General features: G+C 53.4%; 2 protein-coding genes across 2 annotated transcripts in view; one reads left to right on the top strand and one right to left on the bottom strand.

The window, feature by feature from the left end:
- LOC311188227 (patr class I histocompatibility antigen, A-2 alpha chain-like) overlaps nucleotides 1-12,422 on the bottom strand; it is a gene marked incomplete at both ends in the record, with an annotated part of 424,961 nt that overhangs the window by 132,629 nt on the left and 279,910 nt on the right. The window lies entirely within an intron of this gene.
- On the top strand, nucleotides 3,525-11,114 carry LOC311167840 (antigen peptide transporter 1-like; the record flags this gene model as incomplete). Its single annotated transcript, XM_084228971.1, has 11 exons — nucleotides 3,525-4,116; nucleotides 4,599-4,713; nucleotides 4,874-5,004; nucleotides 5,781-5,986; nucleotides 6,398-6,595; nucleotides 7,362-7,490; nucleotides 7,647-7,835; nucleotides 8,657-8,830; nucleotides 9,570-9,732; nucleotides 10,008-10,144; nucleotides 10,902-11,114. The coding sequence occupies 11 exons, from the start codon at nucleotides 3,525-3,527 to the stop codon at nucleotides 11,112-11,114; spliced, it is 2,247 nt and encodes a 748-aa protein (XP_084085097.1).

Raw genomic sequence — 12,422 nt, 5'->3', positions numbered from 1 at the left:
GCAAAAAGCCTCTTCCCCAGGCTTCCTCGCCCTGAGCACTTGTCTCCCTTTGACCAGACCAGGTTGTGTTCTGAGATTCTTTGTTACAGAATAAGGAAGGGAAGTCTGCCGAGATTCACTCATCATAGAATTTTGGCAGCTCGTTCCCCAAGATTACTCGATGATCCACACCAGCAGCTTTCATGGTGACCAGGCAGATGACACCCCTGCTTGAGCCATCCCGGTTCATGGCCAGAACGATAGCTGCAAAGGGTTTCAGGTTGGAGGATGGGAGAGAGAGTGGCTTAGCTTCAACGATCTTTCCCTCCTGTTCTGGCCCATATACTTACTTCCATCTCAGACCCCAAAACCCATCTCCTGGAGGTAATTAGTGGTGTGTGGGAAAATCAGCTTTTAGAAAATGCCTTCATGTGTAGCATCTCCCGATGTTCATGGCCTCAGTACCCCAACCCCCAGGATCTATTTATGTTAGAAACAGCTTAACAATAGCTCACAAATTCTTGGATATTTAACAATCAACTCTTGATCTGACCCAATCCAGCCCCACCACACCACCGATTGTTAGGGTAACCATGGCCCTAATTGGTGTACTCAGAACAGTCCTGGTTTATGCCTCTTGTCTTGATGTCCCATCCAATTGTTCTGCTCCCTTTCACTCACAAAAGTGTCCCAGTCTGGATGTTAAAGGAAATGGTCACCCATGTATTCGTCTCCCTGCTCCTCACACTCTGCTTCCTTCCCATGTTAAAAACTTTCCCCAGGTACCATTCCACCTGCTTTGTTACCATTTGTGGTGAAGCGTCTGCATTCCTCAGGGGACATGCCTGGTTTATACACCGCGTCCACATAATCGTTGATGCAGGTGCTGCCAGAGCCACCAATGGCAAAGGGCTGTCACAGGTCAGACTTTAGAGCAGCTGCTGCAAGGGAATGCCAGAGCCCAGGCTTGAGACAACACTGGAAAGATTGCATCCCTAAGACCCGGCCTTCTTAAGTGGAACCCTTTCCACTTATAGAGGTGGGATGAGGGTCCTAGAGGCACAAGTGTTCCCTTTCAGGGGAGGGCTCAGGGAGATGAACTTCCAATTGTTAGGGGGAAATGATGTCCACAGTCAGGCACCCCATTTTGTATCGGGGTTGCTCTACAACACAATCACTGGTGAAGCAGCCCCACAAGTAAATTACCACCACTCCACATTCTTATTGTGTGTGCAGATATTGTATAGATGACACAGAGCAACTGTGACCTTGGGAAGAAAGCTCAGGTCTCTTTGAGGCCAGAATCTGTGGCCTCCACTTCCATTTTTTTTTTTAATAGAGGCATGTTTTTATTTATTTATTTGTTTGTTTGTTTGTTTTGTTTATACATGCACTGGGTACAGTCAGAAGCGCGGGAGGGTGAGAGAATTCACCAGAGCCAGAGCGGGGAGCAGAGCAGGCAGAAGGACCGAAGTACACTGCTGAGGGGAGCAGCGGGCGGCAGGAGAGGTCTGCGCGCCATGTGGGACCCTCCTCCGGTGGCCGGGGAGCAGCCGGGGATCGAACCGGCGCAGCAGAAGCCGTGGGCAGCTTCGCAACCCAGCGCTCTACTGCTGTGACACCAGGGGGACTCTCCACTTCCATTTAATCAGAAATGAGCTCTTTTAGTTTACTGAAAAACAGAAAGCATTGAGGGGGTCACTGGTTAGCAGGGCCATGAGTCAAAGAAGGAGGAAGCAGCAAGAATACAAGACCGTTTAAAATAAAAGTTTCATTTAAGGGTTTCTGATCAAGAAGTAGGTAGGTGTCTTAGTAGTCAGGGGAAGAGATCTGTACCAGGATTTTGACTGGAAGTTTGAGTTGACTTTTTCAGGTCAAGAAAAGCAATTAAGGAAAAGAATTAAGGAAGAATAAAGTTACATATTTGTCTACTGTTGAGTTGGGTGGGGCCTTAAAGATGGCTCCGTGGCTCAGGCGAAGAGTCTGAGTCATAGACAAGGCAAGTGCTTTGTGCAATTCACGAAGACTAGTGGCAGGTCTGGGACTAAAAGTCAGGCCTCATTGCCGTTGCTTGTTTTGACTTCTCCTGCCTACTCTCCGCTGCTCGTCTGGCAGCAAGGGAAGCTTTTCTGACTTATACATGGCTTTACTGCTATCTTTACCCGGCACCAAAAGTTACTCTGGCCCCCAGGGATAACTGCCTGAGTGTGCTTTCTGACACACGGATTTACCACGAACAGAATCCGGCCAGAGAACAAGGGCAACCCCACCTGGTGGCCACTCCCTTAAGAGAAAGCTGCCCTCCAGGCAGGAGCGGTGGCAGCAAGCTGGGTGTAGAAGCCGGTCTGCCTTGGGCTGCCACTGGCCCCAGGCGCAAGCTGGGCAAAGTCCGCAGCAGGGTCTGAGAATGGGAAGAGGAAGGAAAGGAAGCGGGGCGGCACCTGGGCCAAGCAGGAGTCCTCTGGCCCCAAGCTCGGGAAGGCCCCACCAGCTCACACGGAACCCTCCTGTCAGTGCTGGGGCTATGAGTTCCCCGCCCCAGCGGGACAGCTTATCAAAGGTCTGTGAGATGAGCTGTCTCTCTTCAATCAGTATCCACATTCCCGTCTCCCAAACGCTGTCCTCCTTCATCCAGGGCACCAGATGCTCAGTTTTCCACCTTCTCCAACTTGAACTAACAAGCCCCTCTCTCCAGTTCAGAATGAAAGCGAAAGCGCATTAAATCAGCTTCCCCTCGTCGTCAGCAGCCAAACCACCCCCTTCGCCACCGCCTCTCATGCCTGGTCCCTTCGCGGGCCCCCAGAAGATCCCCTTCAGAGCAGAGATGCCTTAAATTCATTGTGAGGTGCCAGCACTGGTGCTACAAGCCACCGCCTCACACTGTTAGACTCAGGGTCCCCCTGTCATTCACCTTCCCTTCCCCGCTGCTAACCCTCAAACCCAGACTTATTACCCCCGCGTGGCCTTCCCGGCCTGGGGCAGGTCCCGGGTTGGTGCTCCCGCCCGCGGCATCTCTGCGCCGCGCTTCTTGCTGCTCGGGCACCGGTTCGCGACCCGGGACCGCGCGCCGCGCGCAGCCTCCGGCCCGCCCCTCACCACGCCCTGCCGCCAGGGGGCGCCGGGGGCCCCCGAGGGAGCCGCGCCGCGCGGCGCTAACCTGTGCGGGGCAGACCTGCCCGGAGACAGGTGACGCGAGAGCCCCGCCTGAGGCTGGAGTGAGACAGTCAGTAGCGGGTGCAGCGAGGGGGCCACTTAGAGGAAACGGGGGGCTGGTGCCCGTGGTGGCGCCAAGGATGATCTGAAGTCAGGTGTGACCTCAGCGCCCTCTCCCGCAGCGGTCCCGGCGCGCGCGATCCCCAGTGGGCGGACCTCGTGGCCGGCGGCCGCTTTCGCTTTCCTTCCCAATAAACGGCTCCCTTCGGGGCGGCGCGGGCTGCGCGGGTTCCCGGGACTTCCCCAGGGCCCCGCCCCTGCCCGCGGGAACCCGGACACCGCGGCGCCCAGACCCCTGCTCCGGGGTGCGGACACCCCGGGCCCGCGCGCCGATGGCCAGCTCGGGGAGGCCCGCGCCCGGCGGGTGCCTCTGCCCGTCCCGGGCGCCCCTCGCGTGCCTGGGCACCGCGCTGCTGCTGCTCGCCGACCTGCTGCTGCTGCGGCCGGCGCTGCCCGGGGTCCTCTCCCTGCTGGTGCCCACCGCGCCGCCGCTGTCCCGGCTCTGCCTGGTGGGGCTGAGCCGCTGGGCCGCGCTGTGGCTGGGGGCGCGAGGCGTCCTCTGCGCAGCGCCCGGCTCCGAGGGCGCAGGGGTGCCGGGATGGACGGCTGCTGGGGAGCCGCTGGCGGCGGCGCTGGGGTTGGCCCTGCCTGGACTTGCCGTGTTCCGAGAGCTGAAGTCTTGGGGGGCCCACAGGGTCTCCGACAGCGCCGAGCTCCTGCACTGGGGAAGTCGCCTCGACGCCTTCGCCGTCAGCTACGCGGCTGCACTGCCCGCGGTCGCCTTGTGGCATAAGCTCGGGGGCCTTCGGGGGCCTGGGGATCCCGGGGGTTCTGGAGACACGGTTCGTAGACTTCTGGGCTGCCTGGGCTCGGAGATCCGCCGCCTCCCACTCGTTTTGGTCCTGCTGGTCCTCTCCTGTGTCGGTAAGGGGGCTGCGGGGAAGGGGCTGGGGGCAATCAAGATCAAGGTCAGCAGGGCAGGCTGGTGTGGGTCTGGGAACCCAGCCCGGATCTTGAGGAGACCCTCCCATGTGGAGGAGAGAGTCCTGGACGCCTGTGTGACCCTGTGAAGCTGCTTCACTGAGTCCCTCTGGCAAGCCCTTGCCTTTGTGGCCGAAGGGCTCCAGCTTAGATGGAGAGTATCTCAGTCTCAGAGATGATGCCAGAGGAGCTCACTCCATGGTCTCTAGCCTTCTAATGAAACCCCTAAAGATCTGGTGCAAACACATCGTTGTGTTTCAGGGTGGCCTGTTTGGTGCAGGGATGTGACCTCAAGGTTGTCCTTCTCTGCTGCCTCCCAGGACAATAGGGGGTGGTGGAGAAGGGGTGGCTGGGACAGCCTGGGTGGAGCTGAGCTGCTGACACGTGGTGTTGGCGAGTGACCCATCTCTCCTCTCCCTCCCCAGGGGAGATGGCCATCCCCTTCTTCACCGGCAGACTCACTGACTGTATTCTACAAGATGGGGCAGCCACGGCCTTCACCCGGAACATAATTCTCATGTCCTCTCTCACCATAGCCAGGTCTGGGGGCTGAAGATGGAAACTGGGAATGTGGGGCCCTGAGAAGGAGGGAGTTGGAAGTTGGGACTGCTGTCCAAAGTGCACTTCTGCAGGGATACCTGGGGCATACTCTCTGTCTCCTGAACATGCCCTAACCTTCCTTTGCTCCAACTCTCCTTAGCGCAGTGCTGGAATTCTTGGGTGACGCCATCTACAAGAGCACCATGGGCCACGTGCACAGCCAGTTGCAGGGAGAGGTGTTCCAAGCTGTCCTGCGCCAGGAAACAGAGTTTTTCCAACAAAACCAAACAGGTTTCACATGAAGCTCACTCTACATGGCTATACTCTATATCCCCATACAACCTCTTTTACACATAGCCTTGCTGTGTCTGTTCTCTCTCTCTCTCTCTCTCTCTCTCTCTCTCTTTCACACTCACACACACACTCACACACTGCTATTTCTTATTCTTATTTCTTATTCAAGAGTCAAATGCCTTCAGAAAGACTTGATTTTTCCATCCAAGGTTTTCCCCATAAATTTATTCCTATATGTGTATTTAGATAGAAACTACAGAATTTCAAATATGTAAATTTTGAGATCACAGAGTCTAACTGCCTTATTTTATAGTGGAAGAAACTGAGGCCTGCACCTTAATGCTGAAACTTCCTGTCACATGTGACAGAAGGAAGTGGAGGGAGACCCCCAGTGTTCTGACTCCCAATTCGGTGCATGGCACAGTTTCCTAAACTGCATTCCCGACGTGCCCACCTACTCTATTAAATGAACAGCTTATTAAGCTCTTCCCACCTATGTGTATAGCATCGGACAAGAGTGGCACAGAAATCTGTCAGAGAAATGGAAATTTACATGGGTATTGATTTCCTTATAGTAAAAATGAAGGCTTTTCTGCTCTAGCACTCATCCTTCCTGCACTGAGATCCCCAGACCTCCCTCTGTACCTCACCATTTTCTCAGCCTCCTTACAACACCATGTTGACACCTCTCCCTGGCATTCTTGCCACTGCTAGTCTCCCATCCGCTCTGAACCTCTCATTCACTCTGCTCTCTTCTCCCCAACTCCTGGCAGGTGCCATCACATCTCGGGTAACAGAGGACACGTCCACCGTGAGTGAGTCTCTGAGCGAAAGGCTGAACCTACTGCTGTGGTACCTGGTGCGGGGGCTGTGTCTCTTGGTCCTCATGCTCTGGGGGTCACTGTCCCTCACCATGGTCACCCTGGTTGCCCTGCCTCTGCTTTTCATTCTGCCGAAGAAGCTGGGAAAATGGTACCAGGTACGTCCAGGGCATTGGCCCAGGTATACAGGCCCCCATCTCCCAGAGTCAGAGGGCTCAGTTCCCCTAAGATTTCTTCATAACTTTCTTGGCACACTCCCTGATTGTGCATCTTGCTGGGTCTCAGATTGCTCACAGCTGACCTTCACATTCTCTGTGCTTTTAATTTCAGACCACATCTGTCTTTAAGGATACGATGATCAATCTCAAGGATGTGACCCCTGACTGCCCCTCTGAGTCATTTTCCTCTCCTTTGTATCTCTTTAGTCTTGGGGTGTGACTGTCTCCCTTTCTCTTCTTTCCTGTCCCTCTCTCCCTTTTCATCTTTAATCTCCAGCCAGGTAACTCAGACACTAGTGTCCCTTATGGTTTTCCAACCCTGTGTGACATCTCTTGTCTGTGTCTCCACAGTTGCAGGCCACACAGAAGCAGGAATCTCTCGCACAGGCAAGCCAGGTGGCCATCGAGGCTCTGTCTGCTATGCCTACAGTCCGGAGTTTTGCCAATGAGGAAGGAGAGGCCCAGAAGTTTAGACAAAAACTGCAGGAATTGAAGACACTCAGCCAGAAGGAGGCCCTGGCCTATGCGGTTGACACCTGCACCACCAGTGTGAGCACCTGGAGAAGCCTGAGTCCATTCTCTTCCCCCACTCCTCCACTGGGTGGTGGTTGGTTCAGTGTCTTCATCTTATCAACCTGAGACCCAGTTAGCCCGCTCAGTGTGCCTCACCCGCTCCCTCTGTTACACACGGTGGCCTGCTTCTTTTCCCGAGAGTACACAAACCAGGGAGAGGCCACGTCTTTCAGTCTAGGGCCTTCCTTTGGCTCCCACGGGGGGCGTGGGGAGCCATGGATTCCTGCGCCTGGGCCTGCTTCATGTTAGGACTGTGTGAGTGTGACAGCCCCGGGAATAGCAGGAGCCAAGGATGAGGGGCATCTGTGATGTCACTGAAAGAGAACTAGACCAGCAGTTCCTGACTTGATGCCGCTGTTCACTAGCTCTGGGACCATGGGCAAGTGACTTGCCTTCTCTGGATGGTTTCCTCATTTGAAAAAATGAGAGTGATATCAATTTGTTCATAGGGCTTTTGACATCAATAGTAGATGACATTACATTCATGAAAGTCTTTGGTGCAGAGCTAAGTGCTCCCCAAGCAATGTGATGATGGTGTTGCTGACAGTGATGACTTGATCCCCACCGTGAGGAGCTGGGTAGGCCCCCACAGGCTCGCTAAGGTTTAATCTCCCTTTCTACCCACTGAGACTGCTGCTGTTACTTGGGGGGAAGGGACTTTATATCCCCTTAAAACTAATCATTCCTAATTGCCACCTCTAGAGTTTTCTACCACAATCTCGTTTCTGTGGTCTCTGCACAGATCTCAGGGATGCTGCTGAAGGTGGGAATCCTATACATTGGTGGGAAGCTGGTGACCAGTGGGGCTGTAAGCAGTGGGGACCTTGTCGCATTTGTTCTCTACCAGATGCAGTTTGCCACAGCTGTTCAGGTGAGCTCCCTCCTCTTCACTTCCCAGTGCTTTCCTGCCCACCCCAGCACCATCATTATCACTTTCCTTCTATTTGCCCTTTTCACACCCCATAGCCCTGGCAAGCAGATTGGTCTCTCCACTCCCTCTCATTAGTCATATCTCCTCCCCTCGCAGGTGCTGCTCTCCACTTACCCTAGTGTACAGAAGGCTGTGGGTTCCTCAGAGAAAATATTTGAATATCTGGACCGGATCCCTCGTTGCCCACCCAGTGGCGTGCTGACTACCTCAAGCTTGAAGGGCCTTGTCCAATTCCAGGATGTCTCCTTTGCTTACCCAAATCGTCCAGATGTCCCAGTGCTGCAGGTACACTCCACCAGGCCCTCCACCAGGTTCATCCTCCACTCTACCATCCTAAATTTCTTCCTGGCCTCCGCCTGCTTAAGACCATGTACAGATCCTTCCTAACCCTTCAAAGGCAAAAGTGAGCATCATCTCTTCCATAAAACTGCTCCGAACTTGAGAACCAGTTTGGATTTGCAAGGAGAAAGAGAGAAGAGGTTCTCAGAGAGAAGAAGCATCTCACATCCTAAAGAATAGCTGAAGCAAAATCTGTGCCTCCAGTCTTCCATCTTTCCTTTCCCTTTCCATTTATTTTAAAAGATTTATTTATTTATACAAGCACTGGGTACAGTCAGAAGTGCGGGAGGGTGAGAGAATTCACCAGAGCCAGAGCTGGGAACAGAACAAGCAGACTGACGAAATACACTGCTGAGGAAGCAGCGGGTGTGGCAGGAGAGGTCTGCGAGCCATGTGGGGCCCTCGCTGGTGGCTGGGGATCGAACCGGCACTGCAGAGGCTGCGGGCTGCTTCCCAGCCCAGCGCTCAACCACTGCGCCATGGGGGAGGCTGTTCCTTTCCATTTTTTTTTTTTCATTTCTCTTATAGTATCTGATATTTAGTGTGTGGCATAATGGTGCTTAGTTTTGCTCTTTCTGTGTCTCATCATCCACCTCTACTCATTGGGGGAGTTATCATCCCCACAGATGTGCATGTGGAGGGTGGAGGTTCTATTTTTCCATTTTTCTCCTTTCTTCTCTGGAGTAAGACAACATGGTATGTAACAAGACAATCACGGTGTCAAGGTCAAGACAAGGCCTCTTATTGTGTGATTCTCTGGCCTCCAGGGGCTGACGTTCACCCTGCGTCCTGGTGAGGTGACGGCCCTGGTGGGGCCCAATGGGTCTGGGAAGAGCACAGTGGCCGCCCTGCTGCAGAATCTGTACCAGCCCACTGGGGGGAAGTTGCTGCTGGATGGGGAGCCCCTTCCCCTATATGAACATCGCTATCTGCACACACAGGTGAGTAAAAAGGTGGCCTGGGGGAGGGTGGATGCATCAAGTAAGAAGGGCATTTTCTAGCACAGTAAGAAGGGCATTTTCTAGCACTATTTACAATAGCTAAACTATGGAAACAACCCAGATGTCTCCAAACAGATGAGTGGATCAAGAAGATGTGGTATATATACACAGTGGAGTTCTACTCAGTGATCAAAAAAGATCCATGCCATCCAACATGGACGAGCTGAAAGGGATTATGCTGAGTGAAATACGTCAGAAGGAAAAATACACAAATCAGATGGTTTCACCTATAGATGGAATACAAAGAAACCAAACAAAGGATCAGGAAATAGAGGAAACTTGTGAGCTGACTGCAGATCTGAGGCATTCAGCAGGGGAGGAGGAGGGAGAGGGATCAAAACAGGAGAAAGAAGAGCAGAAGGAACTGTGGTGATGAATTTTAGGTGCTGTGGGGGTGAGAGAACTACAGGGACTAAACCTGAGGGGAAATATCAAATATTATGCAAAAATGAACAATGATATAAGAAAGTAAATACATTTAATTTGAAAAAGGGGCATTCTCACTGAGCACCCTCAAAGGAGGGCTAGGGAATGACAGGTGTCCTTGGGTGGCAATTAGGGTGTGGTCAGGAGACAGGGTGTGTGACTTTGTGATAGAGCCTCCATGAAGATTTTGAGTCTTCAGTCTTTAGATCCTATGCCTCTCTGTTCTCTGACTCTTCATCATATTTTGTCCTAGGTGGCTGCAGTGGGACAAGAGCCACAACTATTTGGAAGAAGTTTTCAAGAAAATATTGCTTATGGTCTGACCCAGAAGCCAATGATGGAGGAAATCACAGATGCCGCAAAGGAGTCTGGGGCCCACGGTTTCATCTCTAAACTCCCTGAGGGCTACAACACAGGTGCTCTCTCCACTCACAGGACACCCAGACACCTTTACCTTTACGAAACCCCACTAGCCGTGCTGTCATTCATCACTTCCTCAAACTGATGCCACCGGCATCAGTTTGCAGTTGTGCGGTCTGGTTCCTATGACTCCTTCATCCTCACATCCTCAGAGCTCCCTCTCCTGTCCAGCTGCATCCACCAGACCTTGATGTGTGTGTGTGTGTGTGCGCGCGCGCATGTGTGCAGGTGAGCATGCTTACAACTCTCACCTTGGCTCCTGTCTCTGCAGAGGTGGGCGAGGCTGGGAGTCAGCTCTCAGGGGGTCAGCGGCAGGCAGTGGCCTTGGCTCGAGCGTTGATCCGAAAACCACGCGTGCTCATCCTGGATGATGCGACCAGTGCCCTGGATGCAGACAGCCAGTCACGAGTGAGAGAAGTGTCTTCTTAATGCCTACATCCCACCCAGTCTTCCTCCACGCACCCTCTATCCTTGAAACTGACATTATAATTTTCCAAACCAGCCCTTGCAATTCTCCATTCCCATTAGCTTCTCCCCAAGATTCTTAGAACCAGTCAAAAGAGACTGTCTATAGATTCTGAATTTCTGAAGCTAAATACAAAGAAAAGACCATCCAAATGCTATCAGTATTAATTAAGCTTTTACTATGTGCCAGAAAGGCTGCCAGGCCATTTGCATATACTGGCTCTCTGAGTTAGCCATCATGGATGCCAGGAGCTAGACATTAGGATCCTCCTTTGATAGATGATAAAATGGAGGCTAAGAAAGGTTGAATAACCTGCTCAGTGTCTTTCAGCTGTTGAGTAGCAGATCTTGGACCCCAATTCAAGTCTGCCTGACGTGAATGCTCATGTGCTCTTTAAAAGAGAATATTAAAATGCCCAGTCCACAGGTAGAGGGGCAACACTATTCAATATCCACTCTTTTCTTGTGGGTGACACCACAGGACTCTGACTTTTGTTCCACCATTGCCAATTCATGTATATGGTCCTTAACAAATCAAAGATTTGACAGAGAAGCACTCAGAGCTAAATCGTCCATCTCCTTGGAGTGGCTGGCAGAGGCAGCAGTGGTCCTGGCGAGGTCTATCCAGGCTCTGGTAACATGGATGTCTCCTGGGCTGGGAGCCGTCCCCAGCTCTGAGCGGGTCTGTGTCTCTTCTCAGGTGGAGCAGCTCCTGTACAAAAGCCCCGAGAGGTGCTCCCGATCTGTGCTTCTCATCACCCAGCGTCTCAGCTCCGTGGAGGAGGCTGACCACATCCTCTTTCTGGAAGAAGGCACCATTCGGGAGGCTGGAACCCACCAGCAGCTCATGGAGAATCAGGGACCCTACTGGACTATGGTGCAGGCTCCTGGGGCATCAGGTGCTCTGGAATGAAAGCCTTCTCAGACCTTCTCTAGAGTGGAGAGTTTGGGAACAAAAATCTTAGCAGCCTTGCAGAGTAGGCAGCTGCTTGTTGGGGAGTAATGCCTGAAATTCGGTGGTATGTGGCCAGAGTTATGCCTGAAACTCTGAAGTGTGTGTGAAGTGTGCCTGAGTTATGGCTGAAATTCTGCTAGGAATGCTTCCCCTCCTCAAACTCCTCATAATGCAGGTTTCCTGAAAGAAAAGGGGGATTATAACTCCTTACTGTAACTGGGTGAAAAGCCACGGCTGGTGTGGCTAACACCCTTGAAATCAGAGATATTTAGACCACTAAATATTTAAACACTTAAATATTTGGAAAGTAGTGGGATCTCTACTTTCCAATATGACCAAGGAATATGCTGGCCCCTAGATACCCCGTGGGCTCTTGGGCTTTTGTTTTTTAAAATAAAAGTGGTGTTTTGTAGGGTGCTTGGTCGTGTTTCCCCCCCACCCACCCCCCCCCAAAAAAAAAGACAACTTCCCTGCATCCTTTCAGGAGCGAGCTTGGGTGCCTTTCAGCATCTTCGGTGTTTCAGAGCCTTCAGGGCACTGTCTTCTTCCCTAATTTTTCTATTTCCTATAGTTGTCCCCTCGCTTCCCTACTCCCCGCCAAAGATGGGTTGGAAGGGGCTGCAGGGCCCTCGGGGCACCAGCGGCTGCCGCTCTGAGCCTTGGCCTAATCTGAGGTGGGAGTTGGAGGGTGCAGGTCGCCAGGGGAAGTGCGAGCGCACTGCCGGAGGAGCTCAGACTCACCATCTCATCACCCGCGTCCTCTCCCGCAGGCTCAGCCCCTCGGCAGGGGCGCCCGCGCGAGCATCCCGGCGGGGCGGGGCGGGGCGGGGCGCTGGTTGGACCCCCATCCTGTGACGCTAACAGTTGCTGGGCAGATTATCCCAGCGCAGGTTGCGAGGACCGGCTGGGTTTAGCCGCCCCCTACGCCCGGTGAAGCCAGCATTCCTCGGGAGGACCTGGGCCGACTGGACGGTTCAGGCGGGCGACTACGGGCGTGAAGGCGGGGCCTGTGAGGGGCACCTCCTTACTGTACAGACGCCGCGCCCTCCCCTCGGAGTCCCTTTCCGCCCCGTGCAGCGCGCGGGTCTGTGGCCAGTTGCCCCAAGACAGGTGCTCTAGACTCAATGACCCCACGAACTCCTATTCCTCCCCGGCTTTTATGAAACGATGCCAATCTCATGCCATCCCCCCGACACGAAACTGCTCCCCGCTTCTTGCAGACTTCCAGCTCTCTGGTTGCGGCCACGTCTTAAGTGCGGCAACCCC

The sequence above is a fragment of the Talpa europaea genome, assembly GCF_964194135.1.
Source record: "Talpa europaea genome assembly, chromosome: 2".
NCBI lineage: Eukaryota > Metazoa > Chordata > Mammalia > Eulipotyphla > Talpidae > Talpa > Talpa europaea.
This window is presented reverse-complemented; position numbering and strand designations above follow the sequence as displayed.